This window comes from Neofelis nebulosa, chromosome 7 (genome assembly GCF_028018385.1).
Source record: "Neofelis nebulosa isolate mNeoNeb1 chromosome 7, mNeoNeb1.pri, whole genome shotgun sequence".
NCBI lineage: Eukaryota > Metazoa > Chordata > Mammalia > Carnivora > Felidae > Neofelis > Neofelis nebulosa.
In genome coordinates, this window is record NC_080788.1 from 40367745 (window position 1) to 40395109 (window position 27365).

The window sequence follows — 27365 nt, forward strand, 5'->3', positions numbered from 1 at the left end:
TGGGATTGAGCCTCACACCCCGCTGCCAGCCTGCTTTGGATTCTCTCTCCGCCCCTCCCCCACTCACGCTCTTTCTCAAAATAAATAAATAAAAAGCTATGGTTTTCCTTCTGGGGAATGTAATACAGAATGGATATGTAAGCCTAGAAAAAGTGAGATGGTTTATCTAATAGTTTTCCCACTTATTTGTTTTAATGGAGTTATAATTTTCTACTTTAATAATAGAGTTTGTTTTGGAATAGTAGGCACTTTATGGTAATGTTATATGCTTAACTGCCCTTTGTAACTTAATTGACTCAACATAGCCATTTTTTAAAATTGTGGCAAAATGTGCATAACAGAAGCTACCATTTTAGCCGTTTAAGTGTACCGTTTAGTGGCATTAAGTATATTCATATTGTCACGCAACCATAACTACCATCTGCCTCCAGAACTTTTTGCATCTTCCAAAGCTGAAACTGCCTAACAAGTAATACCCAGTTCAGCTCATTGCTCCCTCCCCTCAGCCCCTGGCAACTACCTTCTGTCTCTATGATTTTAACTGCTCTAGATACTTCATATAAGTGGAATCATACCGTATTAGCCCTTTCATGTCTGACTTATCTCACATCGCATAATGTCCTCATCCATGTCATAGCATATGTGAGAATGCCCTTCCTTTTTAAGGCTGAATAAATTCAGTGGTGTGTATAGACCACATTGTGTTAATTAACATAGTATTTGGGGGACAGTAATAAAAAGGTGGTAACTTAACGTTTTTTAGTCCGATTGAAGAGTGTCAGAACCATTACCTCAGTTAACATTCATCTCAGAAGCTTAGCTTCTTTGTTCCCTTTCAGTGTCTTTCTAGGTCCCTCAGTTTATCTACCTCTTCTTTCTCTTCCCTTACTTTTTTCTTAGTTTTTCTTGCTCCATTGTTCCTTTTTCTTTTTTTTTTTTTTTTAACGTTTATTTATTTTTGAGACAGAGACAGAGCGTGAACAGGGGAGGGGCAGAGAGAGAGGGAGACACAGAATCTGAAACAGGCTCCGGGCTCTGAGCTGTCAGCACAGAGCCTGACGCGGGGCTCGAACTCACAGACCGTGAGATCATGACCTGAGCCGGAGTCGGACGCTTAACCGACCGAGCCACCCAGGCGCCCCCATGTGTTCCTTTTTCTTGATACCCTTTTTATTTTCCTCCTCCCTCCTCTTTCTAAAGTGGCTATAATGTGAAATAATTAGTATTTGTTAAATATATGTTAAGTACTATTTATTTTCTGGTCATAAAGTTTAAAGTACGAAGTTGAATTTTTGCATCTAAGGAAAAAATAAATCAACTTTTTTAACTATAGTGGGACCCTAGTTAAGACCCTGTACTATCTCACCTTCTCATCCTGTCCCCAGCTGTCTCTCCCCATAGTGCTGCTAGGCAAACAGGAATGGTTTTCCATTTTTGAACCTCCTCCTTAGGCCACTGAGAGAGTCTTCTCTATCCAGAGAGAATCTTGTAAAGACAATGGGGCATGTTGGCATTTACTGTGTTTATACCTAGTTTACTTTTTGGCAGATGAAGAACAATTCTATTAAAAATTTTCTTCTGTGGCTTTTTAAGTGTTTTGTTGCGTTTCTGGAAGAAATGCCTTGTTAACCCATTAGACTTCCTTGTCTGATCAAAGGTCTAGGAATACAAATCCTTTTGAATTCTTTTCTGGCTTTGTAATCAGAATCTATTTTGTTGTTTTCACTTGATTTACGTGGATCCTTCCACTATTATTGCAGAGTATTGTGAAAACTCATAATTTGGGGTTTTTTTAACTGTAGACTTTTTTTAAAATTAAGGTGAGGGGCGCCTGGTGGCTCAATCAGTTGAGTGTCTGGCTCTTGATTTTGGCTAAGGTCAGGATCTTACGGTTCGTGAGTTCTGGCCCCACATCAGGTGCTGTGATGACAGCATGGAGCCTGCTTGGGATTCTCTCACTCTCTCTCTTTGAAAATAAATAAATAGACTTTAAGGTGAAGTTCACATAACATTAAATTAGCCATTTTTTAAAAATTTTATCTTAAGGTTTATAAGTTTATTTATTTTGAGAGAGCGAGTGAGTGCACAACATGGTGGGGGCGGGGGACAGAGAGAGAGAGAGGGAAACCAAGATCCCAAGCAGGTTCCGCTCTATCAGCACAGAGCCCGATACAGGGCCTGAACTCGTGAACCCTGAGCTCCTGACCTGAGCCAAATCAAGAGGTGGACACTTAATCAACTGAGCTACCCAGGCACCCCTGAACTAGCCATTTTAAAATAAACATTTTAAACAAACATTTTAAATTAAACAGTGGTGGAGCGCCTGGCTGGCTCAGTCAGTAGAGCATGTGACACTTGCTATCAGAGTTGTGAGTTCAAGCCCCAGGTTGGGTGTAGAGATTACATGTATGTATGTATGCATGTAGGTAGGTAGGTAGGTATGTATTTATTTTTAATGTTTATTTATTTATTCTGAGAGAGTGCAAGCAGTGGAGGGGCAGAGAGAGAGGGAGACACAGAACCCAAAGCAGGCTCCAAGCTCTGAGCTGTCAGCGCAGAGCCCAACGCAGGGCTTGAACCCACAAACTGTGAGACCATGACCTGAGCCAAAGTCAGATGCTTAATCACTGAGCCACCCAGGCATCCTTAGAGATTACTTTAAAAATAAAAATTAAAATATTAAGAAGTAAAAAAAAATGAACAGTACGTTCAGTGTTGTGCATTCACCACCTCTGTTGAGTTTCAAAACATTTTATTACCCCAGACATAACTTGAATTTTTTAATGTACGTTTTTGGAAAGAAGAGTTTTAGAATAGTGTTCTTTATTCTGTAAGTCATTTGCTTATAGTCTGATAGAGTGCTGACTTGTAATTATGTTTCTCTTTAGGTGATTTCAAGTGTCCTGTCAAAGAGGAAATAGCAATTACCAGTGGTGAATGGGAAGTTCTTGGCCGGCATGGATCTAATGTATGTTCTCTTATTCTACTGATATGTTTGGTCAACATCTGCTGTGTTTATGCGGTACCGAAAAGCAGTAGTGCAACTTCATATGACCCCGATGTTTTGAAACTATTAAATTAGGGACTTAAAGGACTCAAGTTGTTAGAAGGGAAAAATCTTCGGTTAAGTTCTAAATCTCCCCCATTTTATAGCTCTGGTATCAGATGTGTACTGGTTACTTAAGGTCAGTGTTTTCAAATATAATGTTGCTACTTAACAAGGAAGGGGCTGGGCCATACTTTCTGAGTCTGCAAAAGTGAGTTGGGATATTGTTTGAAAATTATGTTTGTGTCTCTTATAGACTGCTCATGTCATTTCTACATTAAAAATTGCATTTATTACTTCTGAGGTAGTGATTCTCTTTTACTTACCTGTTTATCTCACAAATGTAAAATTTTATCCACCACCTGCCAAGAGTGATGGACCTATGTACAGAGTGTAGACCGATAGGGAAAAGGGGGAAAATGTTTCCTCTGTTTCCTCTCAGTGTGCGGTTTTCTGTATCATTTCGGTGAATTCTCATTCTTTTGCCTTTCACAGTATTTTGTGTTTGTTTCGACTTTCAGTTAGGTGGTCAGTTTCATGAGATCTCTAAGAACTTCATCCTTTATAGGTGTGATACATAGTTAAGTTGATACATGCTACCAGGATTTAGTGAAGGCTGATGATTCCCTCAAATTGATTTGGAGATTTATTGAAGGATTATGTATACTGGTATACTGGCTACTCTAGAAGTCACTCATAGTCCCCAATGTGATGAAGGAGAAAAAGTGAAGATCCACATCTCAGATTTGGTTTTGTTGGTAAAAACTTTAGAATATCATAGGCAACTGTTAAAGTTTGATTTCCACTGATTAGAAGTTCTGATAACAAAAAATTACACTGATGTAAACTTCCTGCTTTGTAATTGTTGGATAATACTTAAGGAAACCCCAGAATTGTATTTATGTAAATCTGAACCTCATTTGGGCAACCTAAACATCTTCCTGCTACTTGCCATTATGTGTATCAGTTTTCTTCTTTATGTCATGCTTACTTATGTAATGTGTTTGTGTCTCTCTTTCTTACCCTTCTGTATTCCCCTCTATCCCTGCTTTATTTTTTTAAGTTACCTCTTCATTCTCTGCTTTTGCCAGTGACCTTGTTCTCACCCAAAGATTTTTTTTATTATTATTTTTTTAATGTTTATTCACTTTCTGAGAGAGAGACAGAGCATGAGCCAGGGAGGGGCAGAGAGAGGGAGATGGAGACACAGAATCTGAAGCAGGCCACAGGTTCTGAGCTATCAGCACAGAGCCCAGTGCAGGGCCCAAACCATGAGATCAGGACGTGAGCCAAAGTTGGATGCTTAACCAACTGAGTCACCCAGGTGCCCCTCCCACCCAAAAATATTTAATGGCAGCAATTGGCTAATGCTTTGAGACTTTTAAGCCCATGTACTCATTATTGAGGTGGTACTCAAAGTATGGTCCTTGGACCAACTGCCCAGCCTCAGTATCTCCTGGGAACATTTTAGAAATGTAAATTCTCAGGCCCACCATAGACCTTCTGAGTCAGAAATAATGGGGGAGGGGTGCCTGGGTGGCTCAGTCAATTGGGTGTCTGACTTCAGCTCAGGTCATGATCTCACGGTTCGTGAGTCTGGGCCCTGCGTTGGGCTCCGTGCTGGAAACTCAGAGCCTGGATCCTGCTTTGGATTCTGTGTCTCCTTCTCTCTCTGCCTCTCTCTCTCTCTCTCTCTCTCTCTCTCTCTCTCTCTCTCTCTCTCTCTCCCTCCTTCCCTCCCTCCCTCTCTCCCTCCCTCCCTCCCTCCCTCCCTCAAAAATAATTAAACATTTAAAAAAGAAATAATGGTGATGGGATCCAGCCCTCTGCTTAACAAGACCCTCAAAGTGATTCTGATACTTTTCTTGAATAAGGTAGTTACATGAAACAAAGAAAAATACCATTGTAATCCGGGGTGAGAAATTAACCAGTTACTTCTTCAGTTTTGAAAGGCCTGACCCCCAGCTGCTAGGTCCAGAGCAGAACCTGTCCTAACCTTTTGCACAGATCAATGCATACCTGTGAAGCTTCATGAATGTTTGTTCTGGCATTTCCTATCACTTGTATCCTTTCTGTATATCTCATATGGGCTTACTTAATCTCAACTGTGTTTCTGTTCCTGTGTATGCTAAAATATATTTGATAATGAAGAAGCTTCCTGGAGAAAATGTGGCATTTGAAAATACTTGCTTTTGTAAATGTATCCATGTTTTCTTTGCTGTGTTAAAAAATTTGAATTTCGTTGAACACTGAGTAGGTTGGTAGATTTTTTTAAAGAGACAATAAAAGCCATTTATTTAAACACTTACTGTAATTTGGGAAGAATATGAAGTGAATTCAGCTGTGAGTGCACTTAGTTTTTTGAGTTCTGAATAAAGACTTAAAAAGATCTCACCTACATTTATTTACAAACTATACCAGTATTGAAACTGAGTTCACTTATTTCCCAACCCAATAGATAAAATACTTCTGCAAGTTTGTACAAAAGGCCAAAAAAGTACTGCCTAAGTTAATACTGCACTGAGAAAAATACAGAATGTTACAGTTAGAGTCTTTTAAGTACGTATGAATGGTTGGCCTAACCTGCAATGTAGGAATTTTTTTTCCCTATAAGGTATGTTTTATTGAAATAACTCCTGTATTTTAAGAAAAGCACACATTTTTACCATATAGGAAATTCTAATAATAGCATGCAATTCGAGTGTCCTTTTCTTTCCGGGAAAGATATATTCTTAGGTATAAGTCATAAGCAAAACCAACTCAGGTTTATTAACATTTGTGGCAAAATTTTTTAAGAGGCACAAGTCAAAGGGTGACTCAAATGATTGGAAATTGTTTGTTGAATTACTGGCCCTTGCCAAGGTCCTGCTAGCACTGGTTTTTCTGTTGTTGTTTTTTTGGCAGATCCAGGTTGATGAAGTCAGGAAACTGGTGTATTTTGAAGGCACCAAGGACTCTCCTTTAGAACATCACCTGTATGTGGTCAGTTATGTAAATCCTGGAGAGGTGACAAGGCTGACTGACCGTGGCTATTCCCACTCTTGCTGCATCAGCCAGGTATTAAGTCCCTGTTGGAAAAGGGTTTCCTATCAATTAAAAAACTCTCTGCTCATATAATACTCCATTTGAGTAATGTGAAAATCAGTGAAATTGGCCTGCAGAAGTCTGACTCTCTGAAGAAAAACTTTAAAAAGTCAGGTTTTAACTTTAGCATCATATATGGACATAAATGATCAGACTCTTAACCATACTCCTGCTCTGGCACCATGAGGGAAAATGTAATTGTTTCTCCTTTCTCTAGCATTGTGACTTCTTTATAAGTAAGTATAGTAACCAGAAGAATCCACACTGTGTGTCCCTTTACAAGCTATCAAGTCCTGAAGATGACCCAACTTGCAAAACAAAGGAATTTTGGGCCACCATTTTGGATTCAGCAGGTACTCATTTCCCTGAACCTGATTTTAAGTAGGATTAGTACATAAGTGCACTAAACCTGTCTCATATGTCCACATTTCTCATCTCTTACCACCACTTATCCCTGAGCTGCTGAGTTCCTGATTGATCCCACCCTTCCTATTCTATCAACCACCAAATAAGATGCATTAACCTCCCACTCAGGCAGGAGCAGGTCTGGAAGGCCTTTTTGAAGATTGTGTTTTGTTTTGTTTTGGTTTTGTTTTTGTTTTGTTTTAAGTTCAGTAATGTCTGCACTCAATGTAGGGCTCGAACTCACAACCCTGAGATCAGAAGTCGCACACTCTTCCAGTTGAGCCAGCCAGGTGCCCCCTGGAAGACCTTTTTTTCTTGTTTGTTGTTTGTTTGTTTTAATGTTTGTTTTTGAGAGAGAGCATGAGTGGGAGAGGAGCAGAGAGAGGCGGGGTGGGGGGGTGGACAGAGGATCCAAAGCAGGCTCTGCACTGACAGCACAGAGCCCGATGCAGGGCTCAAACTCATGAACCATGAGATTGTGACCTGAGCCAAAGTCGGATGGATGCTCAACGGCCTGAACCACCCAGGCACCCCTGGAAGGCCTTTTCGAAAATAAGAATAAAATAGTCACAATATCAGCTTGAAAACTATTTGTTCACATGTTTGGATGATTTCCCAGATAAACAAATAACCAAGTGGCAGCTTTCTTTCTTTTAAAGCATTTGTAATGGCCATCTTAATAAAAGATAGAACGCTTGTTCTATGTAAGAGTGAAGAACACAGAATTAACTATTTTTTAAATGCTTGATTTCTTTAAAAAAAAGGACTAATCTTGCATATCTTTAGTCTACTTTCTCCCCAAGTTCTTTTTCCTGTTAAGTATTTTCACTCATGAATATGTGCTAAGGGATTAAGAACTTAATGCAAAACCACAGGGTATGTTCTGTTGTCCACAAGTAGGATTTGTAATATGGTGACGATCTCTGCTTAGGTTGTAACATCATCCAATATACACTCTTAGGGTAGGTCTCTATAGCTTTGGTAAACCAAAGACTGATTGTAACTTTCTTTTTTTCTGGGTCCTGGTTAGGTTTATTCTCTAATGATCAGAAACAGATGTTTATTGAGCACCTGCTATGAGCAAGTTAAATTGACTGAGTTAAATTTGTGCTTCCACTTTCTAATCAGATATATGGCTTAACCATCATTAAGTTACACTGAACCAAGTACTAAGTATTTGTATAGTGCTGCATCTAAATACCTCCTAGGCTCCACGGACTAGTCAGAATACATTGTATCTGCTTTTGAAATAGGTAATGTGACATGTTCAGTAGATTTTCTTTTTTGAGAATAAATGTTTTTGCTTAATTTCTTGCTGACCACCTGAAAGGGAGATGGTCAGTTATTTGTGTGTAGAGTTGTGGGTTATGGTTTCTTTTCCTTGCTCGCAGATTTTAGAGCTCCCGTAAGAACTCGCTTTACATGCTCATTTTTGTTATCTCCTCATAGGTCCTCTGCCTGACTATACCCCTCCAGAAATTTTTTCTTTTGAAAGTACTACTGGATTTACATTGTATGGGATGCTGTACAAACCTCATGATCTACAACCTGGAAAGAAATACCCCACTGTGCTGTTCATATATGGTGGTCCTCAGGTGGGCCTGTTTATTTATTTTAGTTTTTTTATTTTGACTCCAGTATTGTTAACATACAGTGTTATGTTAGTTTCAGGTGTACAGTATAATGAATCAACAATTCACATCACCCAGCCCTCATCACAGGTACACTCCTTAATCCCCTGATATCTATCACCTATTTCACTCATCCCTCCACCCACCTCTCAGGTGGGCATATTTATATGCATACGTGTGTGTGTGTGTGTGTGTGTGTGTGTGTATGTGTGTGTACACGCATATTTTTGGGGGGAGGTGGTGATTTGTATTTTAAATGTCTCGTCAATTGTTTAAGTTAAGATGTGAACATTGTTGGGCCTCTGCTGTTATTGACTCTGGCTTATGTTCTAATTCCTGTTTAGAAGTTGGATTTTGTTACACGGCTAATGTGTAAATAAGTGTCAATTTCTTAATTTACAGTAGGACTGTAACAGTCATTGGAGAATGAAATATTCATGTCAGTAGGTATATATGTTGTCTTTTATGTAGAGAAGAATCTTGTTTGGGAAATGAAATTAAATAGTTAACTGTCTTGGTAAGTAAAAAGAATCTTAATAGATATTTGCAGAAGCCTTGGTAGCCTAATGAGTTACCTCTCTCCATTCTAAGTCTATATCTCTCAAGCAGACTAGAATATTTTTGTCATCTAGTTAAGGCAACTGTTAAACTTCTATTCAACACTATAAGAGTTTACACTGTGATATTCCTTTTTCTGGATGAAATATTAGCATGTAAATATTAAGTAAATTCTGTTGACTATCAGAGTAAATAAAGTATTTGGGGTAGGTGCATTGGTTAATTGGCACTTTTTAAAAATGTCTATTGACTATCTTAAACTGGGCCCTTGAAGAAATTAGAATATAATTACACTGTTTTTATAGTGCAGCTCTTGACGCAGTAAATATCCTTTATAATTATACCTAGTTATCCAGTATTTGGAAATGTATTTAGATGCTAAGATATCCAAAAATTGGAGTGCCTGGCTGGTTCAGTTGGTAGAGCATGCGACTCTTGATCTCAGGGTCTTGAGTTCAAGCCCCACATTGGGTGTAGAGCTTTATTATTTTTTTTTAAGTTTATTTGTTTTGAGAAAAAGAGAGCAGGGGAGGGGCAGAGAGAGAAGGAGAAAGAGAGAATCCCAAGTGGACTCCACACTGTCACTGTGGGGCCCAACATGGGGCTCAAACTCACAAACCATAAGATCATGACCTGAGCCAAAATCAAGAGTTGGACACTTAACCAGCTGCACTTAACCAGCTGAGCTGCCCAGGCTCCCCAGAGCTAAAGAAAGAAAGAAAGAAAGAGAGAGAGAGACAGAGACAGAGAGAGAGAGAGAGAGAGAGGGAAGGAGAGAGAAAGAAAGAAAGAGAGAGAGAGAAAGAAAGAAAGAGAAAGAAAGAGGGAGGGAGAGAGAGAGAAAGGAAGAAACAGAGAGGGAGGAAGGGGAAGGAAGAAAGAGAGAGAGAGAAAGAAAAGAAAGAAAAGGACATCCAAAAAATAAAAGCAAAATAACTACATAAGCCACAAAATCTCAGCAATGATGATCATATATCAAGTTAAATCACTTTGCCATCGTTAAGATTTTTTTCAAACACGATTCACATTTGTATTATACTCATCTACACATAAATCATAAACATTTAAATTAGCCTTCCATTAAAAACATGAAGCTGAATCTTTGTAAACTTTAAAAAAAGGCTTAAAACAAAGAAATTCAAGAGAGAAATTACAGGATACTCTCAGAAGCTTTACATGTTTTTGTTACGTTATTTTGATATTAAGGCTGAGTAAGAAGGATGTTTCTCCTTTCCAGTGAAGAAGTGATATATGAGGTATGTGACAAACACACTATAAAAACTAACTGCTTGTGTAGATTTTTAAGCCAAAAGGAATCCTTATATTATTCCTCATTACTAATTATGTTTAAAAAGTCTAACCCACAAAGAAGGATACTCAGCACCACTAGTCATTAGGGAAATGAAAATCCAAATCACAATGAAATACTACTTCACACTCATTAGGATAGTTATTATGAAAAAAAAAGAAAGAAAAAAGGAAAATAACAAATGTTGCTGAGGACGTGGAGAAATTGGAACTCATGCATTGCTGATGGGAATGTAAAGTGGTGCAGCTGCTGTGGCAAATAATATGGCAGTTCTTTAAACATAATGTTAAGTCTGATGCAGCACTTCCATTTCTGGGTGTATACCCAGAAGAATTGAAAGCAGAGACTTGGACAGATTCTTGCACACCAATGTTCATTGCAGCATTATTCCCAGTAGCCAAAAGCTGAAGCGCCCCAAGTGTCCTTTGACATATGAATGGGTAAACAAAACGTGGTATATAATGGAACATTGTGCAGCCTTAAAAAGGAGGAGATTCTAGGGGCGCCTGGGTGGCTCAGTCGGTTAAGCGTCCGACTTCAGCTCAGGTCACGATCTCGCGGTCCGTGCGTTCGAGCCCCGCGTCGGGCTCTGGGCTGATGGCTCAGAGCCTGGAGCCTGCTTCCGATTCTGTGTGTCCCTCTCTCTCTGCCCCTTCCCCGTTCATGCTCTGTCTCTCTCTGTCTCAAAAATAAATAAACATTTTAAAAAATTAAAAAAAAAAAAAAGGAGGAGATTCAAACACATGGTACAGCATGGGTGAACCTTGAGGACATTATGCTAAGTGAAATAAGCCAGACACAAAAGGACAAGTATTGTATTACTCCACTTGTATGACGTACCTAGAAGAAGCAAATTCATGGAGACAGAAAGTAGATAGAGGTTGCCAGGAACTGGGGAAGGGATAGGAAGTTATTTAATAAGAGACAGAGTTTCTCTTTGAGGTGATGAAAAGGTTCTGGAAATGGATAGTGGTGATGGTTGCACAGCAGGGTGAATACTTAATGCCATTGAATTGTACACTTCAAATGGTCAAAATGGTAAATTTTATGTATATTTTACCATAATAAAAAATCTTAGCCAATGCAGTTAAAATAAAATTGTTTAATTGTTTAGAGTACTTTATGAGTACAACTATACTTACACCTACAGAAACAGTTTCTTCTCAGAATACTCTGTTCAGTTTGCAAGATTTCCCCAAGAGACTTTGCATGATAGAATGCCTCTGGCCCTTCAACGCACTGGGATTATCCATCCTCTTGTTGACTCCATTTGGGTTAATTATGAAGATATTCCTTAATACAAGAGCAGATCTTTTTTTAATTATTATTTCTAAGTTTACTTATTTATTTTGAGAAAGACAGAGACAGCACAAGTTTGGGGGGGGGGGGGGGCGGGCAGAGAGAGAGGGAGAGAGGGAGAAGCCCAAGCAGGCCCAGCACTGCCAGCATAGAGCCTAACATGGGGCTCAAACTCACAAAACTGAGATCAAGACCTGTGCCGAAACCAAGAGTTGGGCACTTAACCAACTAAGCCACCCAGGCACCCCAAGGCCACATCTTTTTTAATAGCATAGAAAGCCTTGTGAACTTTGATTAAATCTTGTAAGCAATCCAAACTGTGTTCTTTCTCCGAGTATATTCAGTGCAAAGTGGAAATCTGTTGATTGGCAACAGTATCGCAATTTGTAACATGAAGTGGATTACTTTGTCACTAAATGCAACAATGTCTGTAGTTGCACAAAAGTGAAATCCAAGAAAAGCAACAAATATTTCCAGTTAAAGTCATCCAGGCTTAGTTCTTTAAACTCTTCATTGATAACAGCTGTATGTTTTAAATGTTCATTTAACAAATCCTTGTGATGTTTCCTATGTGCCACATTCTGTAAATAGAAGTGCCCAACAGAGCGACCTAAGTGATAGCAGGACACAGGTTTTGAAGAGTGGATACTGAAGAAGAACTTTGAATCCTCAGTGCCAGAGGTCATTACGTTTAAGTTCCTTCTTCCAGAAGTAGCAGGGCTTTGGCTACAAAGGCAGAAAACACTGGCTCTCAAGGGAAATTCATATCAGGCAATTGAGGCCATTTTTTTTGCATGACAACAGGCAAAGAAGTGAACTGAAGTAGTTTTCTTTACATAGTTATTTTGTGTTTTATGTCTAGTACTTTTTTCCGCTCCCTTCCTTTTTGCCCCTTCTCCCAAGATAGAAAGGAAAAACATCATTAACTATACTGGAATTCAAGTTTTTAAAAAATAATTTTTTTTTTAAAGAAAGGGAAAACATCATTCTCCTGTCTGTATTTTTTATTCATTCATTCAGCAAATAGTTATTGGAGTTCCTAGTGTGTCCCAGGTACTATTTTAGGCAGCAAGGATACCATAGCGAACAAGTCTGACTGAGGTCCCACCCTCATGGAGCTAAATAAGGAAAATAATAAATGAGTAGACATATAAAGGATATAACTTCATATAATGGAAGTGCTCTTTGGAGGGTGGCTCAGTCACTTGAGCATCCGACTCTTGATTTCATCTCAGGTCATGATCAAAGGGTTGTAGGATCAAGCCCCACTTTGGGCTCTGTGCTGAGCATGGAGCCTGCTTGAGATATTCATTCTCTCTCTCTCTCTCTCTCTCTCTCTCTCTCTCTCTCTCTCTCTCTCTCCCTCCCTCTCCCCCTCTCCCCCTCTCCCTCTCCCTCTCCCTCTCCCTCTCCCTCCCTCTCCCTCTCCCTCTCCCTCTCCCTCTCCCTCTCCCTCTCCCTCTCCCTCTCCCCCTCCCCTCCCCTCCCCTCCCCTTCTCTTCTCTTCTCTTCTCTTCTCTTCTCTTCTCTTCTCTTCTCTTCTCTTCTCTTCTCTTCTCTCTCTCCCTCTCCCCATCTGCCCCTCTCTGCCAGTCACACCCTCTCCCTCTCTAAAATAAGTAATTAAAATAAAACAAATTAAAAAATTTTTTTAAATAGTAATTGTTGGGAAAGACGATGGCAAAGTGACTAAAATGGAAGTTCTGATAGGAAGTTCAGAGAATGTCTCTGAGGGTACATAAGATGAGAAGGAATGACCATGTTAAAGATCTGAAGGAAGAGTATTCCAGACAGAGGGAACAGTAAATGTCAAGGTCCTGGGGATTAGAGTCAACTTGATATGGTTGATAATAGGGTTAGAGTCTAGTAAGTAGGGATTTGGTACGAGATGAGGTCAGAGAAATAGCCAAAGGTCAGATAATATAAGATTTCAAAGGCAATGGTAAGGACCTTAGAATAAGATCTAAACTCTTTACTGTTTCAGGGAGCTAAGCTATAGTCTTACCAAATTTACATTTAAAAATCATCCCTCTGCTACCAAGTGAGTGGACTGTAGGAGAGCAAGAGTAGAAACAGGAAGACCAGTTTGGCCGTTGTTACAGTGGTTACAGTGGCACTGAATATGCAGAAGTTCAAAACGAGAAGAATCTCTAGACACACAGCACACGCACACCAGTCTAGCCCAGTAAATGCTCAGTATATAGTTATTGTGTGAAGATGTGTTGATTATTTTTTAACTTGTGGCTGACTTGGTTTTCCCATTGGTTTCAGCCAGAAAAAAACTTCTTTCATTTTTGCCAGAACCGTTTTTGTCGTAGTTTAATGTGTGGTCTTAGTGTCCACCAAACACTGAACTTCTCTCAGTTTCTTTCCTCTAATTAAAGTCCTCTTTTCACTAGTTTATTTCTGTTGAGGCACTAAACTACATTTAATTTCTCAGTCATTTTGAGGTGTAGGTTCTAGGATGATAAAGCGATTTAAGAATTATCCTACCTTTTGCACTGATTTGTGTCACAGGAGAAAGGAAGCTGAGCTGGTCACAGTGTTTCATTAAAATACTGAATTTTTCCACTGCTAGTCAGGGACAGTCCCAGAAGAGAGAGATAGGGAGGAAAAAATGATCCTTGTCTCTGTCATCTGAATTGCATAGTTCTTTAGGGTAGCGGTAATGATTTTATCAAATCTTTTATGGGATAGGTTAAATCTCTTGTCTTGTATGTAATGAATATCAAGTTAATTTAAAAACAAGTCAGGGAGGGGGGAAATGGGGAGTTCCTAATCAACAAGCATAAAGTCTCAAGTATGCAAGACGAATAAGTTCTAGAGATTTCTATCCTACTGTCCTACAATTAATGATGCTATATTGTACATTTAAATTTTTGTTAAGAGGGCACACCTTGTGATAAGTGTTCTTGCCACAAGAAAATAAAATTTCGTTCTAAAAGCAAAATAATACAAAAAATTCAAGCTTTCTACTTTTCACAGCATCCTGTCACTTAATGCTTTTTTTATATTACCATATAATAAATTTCACTGAAATTGTATTTCTTCCTCAGGTGCAGTTGGTGAATAATCGATTTAAAGGAGTCAAGTATTTCCGCTTGAATACCCTAGCCTCTCTGGGTTATGTGGTTGTAGTGATAGACAACAGGGGATCCTGTCACCGAGGGCTTAAATTTGAAGGCGCCTTTAAATATAAAATGGTGTGTGAGCATACAAACATTTTTCTTTTTTAAGACATTTATATTTTTTTGGTTCATTGTTTGGTGTGAAGTCCCAGAGAGAGAGAGAGAGAGAGTGAGTTGGGGGAAGGGGCCGTAAGAGATGGAGAAAGAGAGAGAGAGAGAGAGAGAGAGAGAGAGAGAGAGAGAGAGAGAGAGAGTGTGTGTGTGTGTGTGTGTGTGTGTATGTGTGTGTGTGTGTGACAGAGAGAGAGAGAGGGAGGGAGAGCGAGAGTGTTCAGGGGTGGGAGGGATGATGCAACTTGATATTCACTAGGCTAGTTCACATCCACCTGTATGTAACTTCGGGGAGCTGAGATAGAACCACTTTTACACAGAAGTACCTTCTTTTTCTATTTGGTATGTCCAGCTTAGCCAGAAGGCAGCACCATTTAGTTTTCAGCATCCTGTCCCCTATTGAGAGGAATAATTGAGATTTGTTCTGTCCTCTGTGAAGAGAGAAATCAACTGATTAGTGCCTTCCTTGTGACAAGCCTCTTTCTCTCTACAGGAAGCTTTAAATGCTACCTTTTAGAGATGCCCCATGTCCTTTCTGCTGCTTTGGGAAATGATGAGAATCCGATGTTCCTTTTACACAGTAAGGCAGTTACTGTGTTTGCCAGTGTATTGGACATGCTGAGTAAGACATGGGATTTTCTCCCACAGCCAGTTCTTTGACCTTATGTTGTATTCTCATGTAAGTTTTTTTGTTTTTATTTTTGTTTTTGGCTCAGTGAAGTGAGATTGTGTGCACTGGCAGGCCTAGTAATACAGACAGGGTGGTGGTGGTAGGAATTAGGACTTAATAGGACTTTAAAGAAATAGTGTATGTTCAATTCCTAGAAATCGATAACGGGGAAATAGGAGGAAAGACCTCAAGAGTGATTCCTTCTGCTTTAGTGCATTAAGTTTTAAAAAGAAGTAAAATTAGTCAACCACTTAAGGGGGCTAATTTTTTGTCTTTGGGTATAGGAAGGCTTGTTACAAGGAAGATGCTGACCTCTTAGCAGACAACAGAACAAATGGAAAGGGGAGATACCCATATACCAGGAACAGTTTGGGTCTTAGTAGGAAAGAACTTTATGACTAAGGGGTTACAAAACTCTGGACTGGCTAGCAATGGAAGCTATAGGCCCCTCTCTCTAAATAGAGTTAAAAAATTTTTTTTCGGCCAACAGAATGTCAATTGATAATGAATTCTTTAAAAACTACAGGTATTTTTTAGTAAAACCCATTTATCAGTTTTAAAAGCACTCTTACAAGGAGACTTCTATTCGTCAGTGAGTGAAATGTTCTCCCTTTTTTGACAGGGTCAAATAGAAATTGACGATCAGGTGGAAGGACTCCAATATCTAGCTTCTCAATATGATTTCATTGACTTAGATCGTGTGGGCATCCATGGCTGGTCCTATGGAGGATACCTCTCCCTGATGGCATTAATGCAGAGGTCGGATATCTTTAGGGTATGTGACTTCCTATTGTACTTCTTTTTGTAGTAAGGGTAGAATTTTCTATAAATTGAGGATCTGAGAAAATGCCTATTTTTTGAAGGCTTACAGGGTTGGCAATATTATGGAATGTTAGAGTTTGTGTATCTGCAGTCATGCGAGATAATAGATGATCTTGTCAACTTGTGATAGCCATGTGAGATATATATTTACTTGTCTGTATCTAGAACAAAAAACACATGTCAACTTGATAACCAGTTATTGGCTATTTATAGACATGCAGAGATTATGGGAGATAGCCATGATTAGTAAAACACACACAATGTGGATTATAATTACTTATTTAATTACTGGACTGAAAGCTCTGAGGGCTGGGATTGTGTGCACATCACTGTATCTATCCTCAGTAGCCAAGCATACTGCTTGGCACATAGTAGGTCCTAAATAAATCTTTATTGAATGACTACTGTATTAAATGTGTAAACGTTGGTTACAATTTTATAAACAACTTCTTTGAAAAATACGCCAGAAGGAAATAAAGATGCTAAAAGTTGTTAAGAGAATGGCAATTGTGAAGTGTTTTTCTTTCTTAATATTTGAATAACATGATTTTATCTTACAGTGAAAATAATTTTTAAGAATTAAAATAATAGAGTTTTTGTTCTTGCATGTATATTCACATAAGCTTTATAATAACCACAAAATGAACTCTGAAAACTGTCATAATTTTCCCAGGCTTGCAGCTGTCAAAATAATTAGAATATTTAAATGTAGGGGCGCCTGGGTGGCGCAGTCGGTTAAGCGTCCGACTTCAGCCAGGTCACGATCTCGCGGTCCGTGAGTTTGAGCCCCGCGTCAGGCTCTGGGCTGATGGCTCAGAGCCTGGAGCCTGTTTCCGATTCTGTGTCTCCCTCTCTCTCTGCCCCTCCCCCGTTCATGCTCTGTCTCTCTCTGTCCCAAAAATAAATAAAAAATGTTGAAAAAAAAAAAATTAAAAAAAAAAAAAGAATATTTAAATGTAAAACTGTTTGTGGGGACCTTAAAATGAGGGAAGTATTTAGTGCTTAAATATATTTGATTCATAATTTTTGTTAAAAATTCTGTACTCCCAGTAGAGGCTGAAAAAAAAAAAAAGAAGAAAGAAAGAAATGACTGCTTTTTTGATATAAAAGCTGACACTTGTCACACTTTTTTTCCCCATTAGCAGGAATGAGTTTACACTGAGGCATTCATATGTTCTAGTTCAGTCCCCCCGTTCAACAAAGTGTCCCGTGTATATATTTCAACTAGCCCAGGTTAGGGGTTTGGTATGTGGCATGCCTGTGGAACATGAAGCTAACTGACTCACAAAGTATCAAATTCTTGACCTTGGCACTCCACTTTGATTTTCTGAGTTGCCTAACTCAGAAATGTATGCCCCAGTTGGGCATGTGGGGCAAAAGCCTAAGGATAATTTTAGCCTTTAAATTTGTAGTTGAACATTCTCATTGCTAGCCATTCTTTTCTGGACCACACTTGATTGTCATTGTTGTCTTATGTAGGTTGCTATTGCTGGGGCCCCAGTCACTCTGTGGATCTTCTATGATACAGGCTACACGGAACGTTACATGGGCCACCCTGACCAGAATGAACAGGGCTATTACTTAGGATCTGTGGCCATGCAAGCAGAAAAGTTTCCCTCTGAGTAAGTTCAAGCTTTAAAGTTAAGATTATAAATTTAAAAGTAGTGTCAAAATTTGTCTTTAATAATAATGAAAACTACAAATACTGCAAAACCAAGACTAATATTCTAAAGAATACTCGAGTGGCATAGCTATTTCTCAGAGCTGAGTTACAGGCCAGTTCATACACTTTGGTTTTTTTATAAGTTATATTTGAAGCAATGAGGGTGCTGAAAGAAGTTTAATAAGTACATAACTGTTTCAAGGTGGAAAATACTCTGTTTCTGCTTAAATATATTTTATGGATAATGTTTATGATTTTTCTTTCCCTATGGACAGGCTGTAATTATTATATTGATATATGCTAATATCTTCATAAGAAATTGAACATGTGATATTTAAAATTTTTTTAATCTTTTGTTACATGTAGTATCTGGTTAATATATTATAAATTTATTGAAAATGTTGAATTCTTATTTTAACATTTATAGTAGAAGTTAACTTTATTAACACTGATTATATTATACAGTTATATGTTTTCATATAATTATGTTACATAACTGTATATAGTTGTATATATTACATAACTATAATGTTTACTAATAGGTAATTGTGATTAAAGGAGGTAAGTGGGTTTTTTTCCCAAATACTCTATTTTGCCTAATCCTCTGATATTTCCATTTCTCCAGACCAAATCGTTTACTACTTTTACATGGGTTCTTGGATGAGAATGTCCATTTTGCACACACCAGTATATTACTGAGTTTTTTAGTGAGGGCTGGAAAGCCCTATGATTTACAGGTGAGTTCTTCATCTTCTGATGGAATGAAGTAGTGATTAGTGATTGATTACTTTGAAATATAGTAAACTATGGAGTAAGGCTAGATTTTCAGCTGTGGCCACTCTCTGCTTAAGAGATATAAAGTCATAGACACAGATAGCAGTGCCTCCAGTTGCATAAAAATTAAGATTCTGTGGAAGTTGGACTGAAAACTGGCCTATTAGAATATATGACTGGTGTATCTGTATCTGCTTTCAGTTTGTAATCACGGAAAAGATGACAGGAGTCCATTCAGTGTCCTTTGCTTTTCTTCTTCCCCTTGGAAGGGTGAGGAAGTGCTACTTGATATCATTGGTTTTTAAAGATCTTTTAATTTTATATTATATTGACATTGGAACAGAAAGCAGCAAAGTAACCACCTCTGTTGCTCCTTACTCAAAAAAAGGGGGTTTTAAAACTTGTTCCTTCTTTCTTCCTCCTTTGTACTTCTTTCACAGATTATATGCTCCTAAGAAATGAAAAATATTGTTTTTCCCTTTTTAAAAAAGAATTTTTTCAATGTTTATTATTTTTGAGAGACAGAGACAGAGCACGAGTTGGGGAGGGGCACAGAGAGAGGGAGACACAGACTCGGAAGTGGGCTCCGGGCTCTGAGCGGTCAGTACGGAGCCCTAGGTGGGGCTTGAACCCCTGAACCGTGAGATCATGATCGGAGCCAAAGTCAGATGCTTAACCAACTGAGCCATGTAGGTGCCCCTACTTTGTCCATTTTTATGTCTCAGTTGACATTTATGTAAGTAAACTGCGAGATATTTGTCTATAGCAGCAGTTTTCAAGCATTTTGGTCTCAGGATCCCTTTACATACCAAAGAACTTTCATTTATGTGGGTTGTATCTGTCACCATTTTCATATAAGATATTAAAACTAAGAAAAATTCTGTTTTTTTTAAATTTACTTGTTTACTTAAGTAATCTCTGTCTGCATCCAACATGGGGCTTGAACTCATGACCCCAAGATCAAGAGCCTCATGCTTTTCCAACTGAGGCAGGCAGCCCCAAAACTAAAACAAATTTTAAATATATTTTTAAATAACAATAATAAACTATTATATGTTAACACAAATCACAGTTTTTGTGGGAGAGAAAAACTATTTTCCAAAACAAACAAAAAATTACTTAGAAAAGTAGCATTGTTTTTACATTTTTGTAAAATCCCTTTAATGTCTGGCTTAAGAAAGACACCCAGATTCTCCTTTCTGCTCATATGCAACACATGCAACCTGTTGGGAATTGTTGTTTTGGCTAAAGTAGAGAGTAGTTTCCCATTATGTGCAGTTTTACTTTATAAGGTTTCAGCTAACCCGTAGTCAGCTTCAATCAATCCAGAAGCAGACGATCCTCTTGATCTCACATAGCGTTAGAAGGTCAATAGCGGCCTAACGCTCTATCACAATGCCTGCATCATTCACCTCACTTCATCTCATCACATAAACATGTATCATCTCACATTATAAGAAGAAGACTGAGCATAGTACAAGATACTTTGAGAGAGAGACCACATTCACATAACTTTTATTACAGTATGTTGCTATGATTGTTTCCTTATTAGCTATTGTTTATCTCTCACTGTGCCCAACTTATAAATTAAACTTTATCATATGTATGTATAGATGGAGGGGAACAGTACATACTGGGTTTGGTACTACCTGCAGTTTCAGGAATCCAGAGTTGGTCTTGGAATGTGCCCCCTGCAGATAAGGGGGGGACTACCGTGTGCAGAAACTACAGCCTCCCAGAATATGTAGTTAAGAAAGGGGAGGAATATTTTAGCCTTTTCGGATAATTGTGGATATTCTTCTTTGATACTACACCAAAACTGGACAAATCTTAGTTTCTTAAAGGTTAGTTTTAGTGGGGAATCTGAAGCCATATCTATAAATGTTTCATACTCTGTTACGTTAAAATTTGTTGGATCTTATATTTGAAATGGATCTTTTGTACATGCATTGGGCATCTGGAAAATACTGGCTCACTGTGTGACGTCAGTCTTCTAAATGTTGACTCCTTTCATTATAGAATATTTTTAAGGTCACATATATTAATATTACCTCTGATCTCACCAGAAATGTTTGTAAGTTTGGGGGAGCCTCATGATACAAGTTCTCCAAAATTCTTTTTTTTTTTTTTTTTTTTTAATGTTTATTTTTGAGACAGAGAGAGACACAGCATGAGCAGGGGAGGGGCAGCGAGAGAGGGAGACACAGAATCTGAAACAGGCTCCAGGCTCTGAGCTGTCAGCACAGAGCCTGACGCGGGGCTCGAACCCACGAACTGCGAGATCGTGACCTGAGCTGAGGTTGGACGCTTAGCCGACTGAGCCACCCAGGCGCTCCACAAGTTTTCCGAAATTCTGATTTCCACTCAAAAGCTCAAAGTTTATCATTGGTAGCAGTGTTGTCCTTGAGGTGACCAGCTCACTTCATTCATTTTTGAGCAGGTGTTTGCCAGACACCCCGGTCTGAGTCACCATGGTTGTCAGTCATTGTTCCAAACTGAAAATGGAGCTCCGTTTACGAAGTGGCATCTCGGCCTGCAGCTGGGCCTGTGGTGCTTCTCCTTGAGACGTCCTGGAGCAGACTTGCTTTCTGCACTCTTTTCGCTTTATCACCACAGAATATTTAAAAAGACAACTATTCAAGGGTTGCAGTTTCATAAAATTCTAATTTTTACTGCTACCTAAGTGAAATTGACATTTTTGTTTTTACTACAAGTTCAGTACAATTTATTGTCACTGCCTTGATTCATACTAAGGCACTGACACTTTTTACCCATCATTTCTTTTGCATTATCGGTGCAAATGCCAATACAATGAATAAAGGTAAATTGTTCTGAAAGTGGTTTTGACCTTATGTATCCCCTGAAAGCGTTTCTGAGGACCCCAGAAGTCTGTAGATCACACTTGGAGAACCACTGATCTATAGAGAGGTTGTGTGTGTGTGTGTGTGTGTGTGTGTGTGTGTGTGTGTGTGTGTGTTTAAGTTTATTTATTTTGAGAGAGAGAGAATGTGAGCCGGGGGGCGGGCGGGGAGGGGGGTGGTGCAAAGATAATGGGAGAGGGAGAATCCCAAGCAAGCTTCATACTGTCAGCTCACCGCCTGATGCGGGGCTCGAAGTGCTGAGCTGAAATCAAGAGTTGGTCCCTGAACCAGTTGAGCCACCAGGCACCCCAATGATCTATAGATAAATCCTTCTGTAAGCCTAATGGTATATAGGAAATTATAGGGGTGCCTGGGTGGCTCAGTCAGTTGAGTGTCTGACTCTTGATTTCTGCTCAGGTCATAATGGTGGTCATGGGTTCCAGTTCTGTATCAGGCTCGCGCTGAGTGTGGAGCCTGCTTAAGATTCTCTGCCTCTCTGCCCCACTCGAACACTCTCTCTCTCTCTCTCTCAGATAAAATGTTTTTTCAAAGGGGGAGGGGCCTCTAGATAGGATATATGTGTGTATTATCTGAGGCTGTGCTCCATATTATTAATCCTGTTGAAACTCTCTGGAAAGCTTTGGAAGGAGGTGTATGATTAAATTCTTACTTTTTGTATTTTGATTTTTTTGTTGTTGTTTAAGATCTATCCTCAGGAGAGACACAGCATAAGAGTCCCTGAATCTGGAGAACATTACGAACTGCATCTTTTGCACTACCTTCAAGAAAACCTTGGATCGCGTATTGCTGCTCTGAAAGTGATATAATTTTGACCTGTGTAGAACTCTGGTATACACTGGCTGTTTAACCAAACGAGGAGGTTTAATCAGTAGAAAACACGGAATTGATCGACACATTTTGGTACCTGCCATGTAACATCTACTCCGGAAAGCATAATCGGTGCCGTGCAGGCGTCTACAGCTTGTGGATAGTAATCTAATACCTTAACCATACACACACAAAATTGAATGACATATATTTCTAAAGGACCCAGCAATACCATGAGAATTACTGAAGGAAATAAGACATTAGCACCATATATCCATACTACCTTATTTTCACTTCTAATAGCATTATAAACCTCATGGACTTAATTAGTGTATTTTTACAGTATACTTCTGAGTTTGTTAAAATATGATGATATTAGTGATTGGTTTGGTTCAATTCCAGAATCTCTGACTAGTTACAGATTTGATAGCACTTAAATGTAATTGAATAGCTTATGCTTCATTGCTTGGGGTGTATCCAGCATGTTATGAACTAATCACTATTAAATCTATGACTTAACCAGTCATTAATGATTTTTCAAGGATAACTTAGTGGCCTCCTAAAGACACTTATTTTGTTTCATTCAAGCTCTGACCAATTTTAGCCAATTTCAACTGTATCTAGTATAAATAGTTCTCTCTGATGATATGACAGAGTGGGCTTTTCCTTTCATACAAAGGCAAGTAACTGTACATGTAGCATGGTTTAATTAGTCTTACAATATTGATAATTACAGGCGGAAAAATTTTAAATGGTTAGAGCTTAAATAGTTGCAGGCAATTTCTTCTCCTTTAAGAAAAGGAAAAAGTACACCTCACTCTTCAGAAAATTTAGTGGTGCCAGTTTCCATTGGGTATTTCCTTATTGAAAGGTTTCAGAATTTTAGGTGATGGAAGGGAATTGTGGTAGGGTTGGGGATACTAGGGTATGTAAAATGACAGGGAGAGGAGAAGGGTCTGCTTAACAACTAAGTAGAAGTATAATTTGACCAAAAATACTCATGAAAAAGTTTTGGGGGGGTGAAATTGAAACTCCTAGAATGTTAGTTACAGAAACCAGAATTAAGAAATCACTCTCTTACCAGCGCAGTTACAGACCGAAGTTATTCAGGGAGAAAAAGTTACTTAGTTACTTTTCTAATTCTAAGTTTTTGTTATTTTCCTCTTAATTTTGGAAACTTTACAAATTTAAACTTTCTCTATCCTTTTTAAATTATTTGAGCGTAATTTAGGTATTGTGAGCTTAAAGAGGTTTCGAGACAACTTCTTTACCACAAACTGATCCCCAGCCAGCCATGGCTCTCTTTTTCAGTGTTCAAAGCCTCTAAGCAGCTTCTTGAATGGCCATGACATTTCCTGGTTTAGCCCTAGCACTTGACTGTTAAGGGAGCTCATAGGCTTTTCAGGTGCTGATTGGAATCTGTCATCTTAGAGTCTTGGGGTGTTAGATGGGTCACACTGCCAGCGGCAAAGAAGATACCTATGAGTTTGACCCTTTTTATCACAAGCCTCAGTGTTTGGAAAGTTGTTACCAGTACTTTTAAACAATGCTCCAAAAAAGTTGCTGTTTTTCTTTCTTACCACTACAGAGTAGATTTCTCCCATAGAGAGCACAGCCTCCATCAGGAAGGATGATGACTGTGCGTCAGAGGTGAATTCATCACTGAGGGCCGAGTGGGAGGTGGGGGAGGTCCAGAAATGGCAAGGTGACCTGGTGGCTCTGTCCTTGGGAAGGGGATTGGGTTTTGCTCTTTGTGTATTTATACTGTATCATAGGTACCACACTTTTCCTTATTGTCTGTGTATGTATTGATTTCTTTGTTTATGTTTTCCCATGCCAAGGTCTGTTTATATTTTTTTCAATGTTAAATTAAATTGGTTTGGGTAATTTTTCTTCCCAAGAAAGTATTTTCCCCCTTGATTTAAGTATATATCTGACTATCGAAGGTGGTTTTTGTTTGTGAACTGGTTGGCCCCCAGGGATCTATCCTTATATAATATGCAGAGTAGAAATGGTATACAGTGGCTTTTAGACATCTACTCATTTGAAACCTCTTGCCCGTTAAAACTATTTCTTCAAAACGGCGTCTCTCATTTTACCAAAACAAACCTAAAAGAACCTCATGTGCTCTTGAATTCACCAGTGTTTTCCTTTTGCATCTTCCTTCTCCTTTCTTCATATCACAAGGAATGCCTCTGTTATAATCCCCACTTCATTAAATGCCATTCTCCTTGTGTAAGGGGGAAAAATACAGGGCTGAATTCACTTGCAGAAAGACAGTTTGAGTTTTATTTTAAAAACCGATGAGGAAAACATCCTAGTCCATCCAAGCAATCAGTAGAAATCTCACTGAAACTATTTGTACCCTGTCAATGGGGAACATTTTAAAAGGCAAGAGTATATAAAAGTAGCAACAGTTTTGGTTAAGAACCAAAAAGCAGTAGGTTAAGTATCAAATGGGGCGGCTTTTGCAGGCTTGATAAGTAGGTGCACTTGAGCAACCATCGGTAGGGGTGGTGGCTTACGTGTTGAGCGCGAGGACTCAATCTAAGAATCTTCTGGGACGCTTAGAAAAAGAAATGCAGTCCTGAACCTTATGCTTAGAACTTTAAATTTGGTTGATTTGGGTGGAGACCAGGAATCTGCATTTCTCACCGCCTTTCCTAGGTGATTCAAAGTTGTTTGTGGGCTACTTTCACAGACTCTTCTGTAGAGAATGGAATTGGATTAAGAGTATAATAGGTGATTTTTACACTGGACTGATTTACAAAAACCTAAAGCAATAGTCAAGTACAGCTGCTCGTCTGTGATCATGACTGGGCCCTTCTCACTCTGAAAGCAGCAGAAAGGTATCGCTAACTATGTCTCCTCTTTGTCTGGAGATTTCGTTTTGGAATGAAGGTTCTTCCCTCAATGCCGTTCCTGGCTCATTTCCAAAGCCTCATACTAGAGGATGGAGTCACAAGGCATGCATTACTTTGTAAAGGAATGAGATATAGATATTGATGCTTCCTTTTTTTACTACTTGTTTTATTCCTTACAGAAGGTGTAGCCCACCTGTCTGTAACATAATTCTCTCTTTAGGTGGAATGATTCCTATAAGATCTCCCGTTATTATAGAAGCCTAAATTTTTAAGCTGTTGCATCTTTGATATAATCTAATGTTCTCATCTGTTGGAGGAGGAACCGACATAGAGAGAGAAGAGAAAATATACCCCATTGCCACGCGGCCAGTTACTGCTCAGCTGGTACTAGACTCCATCCGGATGCCCTGACTCACGGTAGTTAAATGATAGATAGAAAAGGCAAATTTTTAAAGAAGTATTTATTAATATATTCCTATGAAACATTTTAAAGATAACATAAAATGGTTAATTTTTCCATTCTGAAGTAAATGCTAAGCATGCTTATTACTGAAGCAGTACTTCTAATTAGTATATGACATTCTGAAGTTAATTAAAACTGTTAGACTAAATGTGTCTTCCTAGTAGTGAGGGATTTGGGAATTGGGGTGTAGAATAGAGTGCTTGCTTAAGCCTGAGAGCCTAACTTAGAGCTAGTTGAAGTAAGAAAAGAGACATGGCCATATCTAAGATTTTGAGGTGAGTGTCCGCTTCCAGCAGACATAAAGGAATAAAGAAACTTGCCTGACTCCCACTTTCCTAACTCTTCCCCAGCCTCACCTATCCGTCTTGCAGCCTAAAATACGGAAACGTTAGAGCAAGGTGCCGGTTCCTGCTTTTCTTATTTCGTCAAGAGACGGTTCTAGGTAATCGTTTCAGAAGTCCCTCACAGAGAGAAAAAGGAATATTTGTATGTTTGTTTCTGGATAACCCAAATACAAATTTATGTTGTATTCAGCACAATTGGAGTTCAGGTCTTTAATTTTAGAATATAAAGTGCCTGCTGTTTTAAGCATTGACTTGTATAAAAAGAATTGCATGTCTCACTCCAGTAAGTTTATGGGTTTTCTCATTTTCAGCTACATGGCTTTTAATCATGTAAAGTGAAACATTAGTTTTGTTGCATTTTATTACAGGTTCTTTGTTGCAATAAAGATGCTGCTAAATTACTTGATGTAAATGTTCCTTCCCCCCCTCCTCCCTATTTGTACAATCTTGCCTTGATTAGTGGCAAATGTGGAGTGATTAATACACGTATCCAAGGTCATGTGCTTGCAATGGAGAAAGGAAGACTGCAAGGTGATTACATGGGGTTTCTAGTACAAACCCTAGCCAAAAATGCATCCAAACCCACACGGAGGTGTGCCAAGAACTGCTCTGTGCCTGCCAGTGGTGCCCAGCAACCAGCACTTTCTACTGCAGGGGTAGGGTAGGTGGTGCCTGGAGCCAGTGCCCTTCCTGAACAGCTGGGATTTTCTTAGGGATGCCACTTGGAGTTGATGGTGGTCTGTGCATGCTCCCTGGAAAATTTCTCAGGAGTTCAGTGTAATACTTTCTTCAGAGCTTTCTTTGACGATTCTCAGGTCTGTTGAAACTACTGGAGAAAAGATGAACTCCTCTGAAATTAGTAAATTTGGGGTTTGTCTGATAATCCTTCCAGAACAGACGCTTAACCTGGATTCTCTAATCCTCTGAGGTGGTATGCAAAGTATTGCATGAATGAGTGGAAGTGCATTCTGGGGAGAAAGGCTTTGGCTTTATCACATTCCCAAAGGGAGGGTGTTCCCCACCCCAAAAGAACCACTGCTATGTTATATATTAGGTTCATAAACTTTTAATTTTTAAAAATTTCCTATGTTTTAAAAATGTTTATTTTTGAGAGAGAGAGAGTAGGCGAGTTGGGGAGGGACAGAGAGAATCCGAAGCAGGCTCCAGGCTCTGAGCTGTCAGCACAGAGCCCCATGTGGGGCTCAAACCCGTGAACCATGAGATCATGTCCTGAGCCGAAGTTGGACACTTAACTGACTGAGCCACCCAGTCGCCCCTTTATTATTTTTTTAATGCCCCCTTTGTTTATTTTCTTAAGTAAACTGTACCCCCAACGTGAGGGTCGAAGTCATGACCCCAGGATCAAGAGTTGTGTGCTCTACCAACTGAGCCAGCCAGGCACCCCGGGGTCTTAAGCTTTTAATTTGTATACAAAAATTATTAGAAATAAAGATGATCTGTAAGCAGGGTAATGCTACAGACCGTGCTTCCTAACCTTTTTACCT

The 27365-nt window shown here is 39.0% G+C and overlaps 1 protein-coding gene across 5 annotated transcripts in view; it reads left to right on the forward strand.

The window, feature by feature from the left end:
- DPP8 (dipeptidyl peptidase 8) overlaps nt 1-26261 on the forward strand; it is a 67890-nt gene extending 41629 nt beyond the window's left edge. For 4 of the 5 annotated variants that reach the window (XM_058737343.1, XM_058737345.1, XM_058737344.1 and 1 more), the window contains 9 exons: nt 2889-2968; nt 5951-6103; nt 6348-6483; nt 7985-8130; nt 14389-14535; nt 15864-16016; nt 17543-17685; nt 18352-18463; nt 22066-26261. In XM_058737343.1, coding sequence (XP_058593326.1) covers nt 2889-2968; nt 5951-6103; nt 6348-6483; nt 7985-8130; nt 14389-14535; nt 15864-16016; nt 17543-17685; nt 18352-18463; nt 22066-22188 — 1193 coding nt within the window. In that variant the 3' untranslated portion in view covers nt 22189-26261. Of the gene's footprint in view, nt 1-2888; nt 2969-5950; nt 6104-6347; nt 6484-7984; nt 8131-14388; nt 14536-15064; nt 15234-15863; nt 16017-17542; nt 17686-18351; nt 18464-22065 lie in introns of those variants that run through there. The other variant, XM_058737347.1, reaches the window with a different exon arrangement.
- The last annotated feature ends 1104 nt before the right edge of the window (nt 26262-27365 follow it).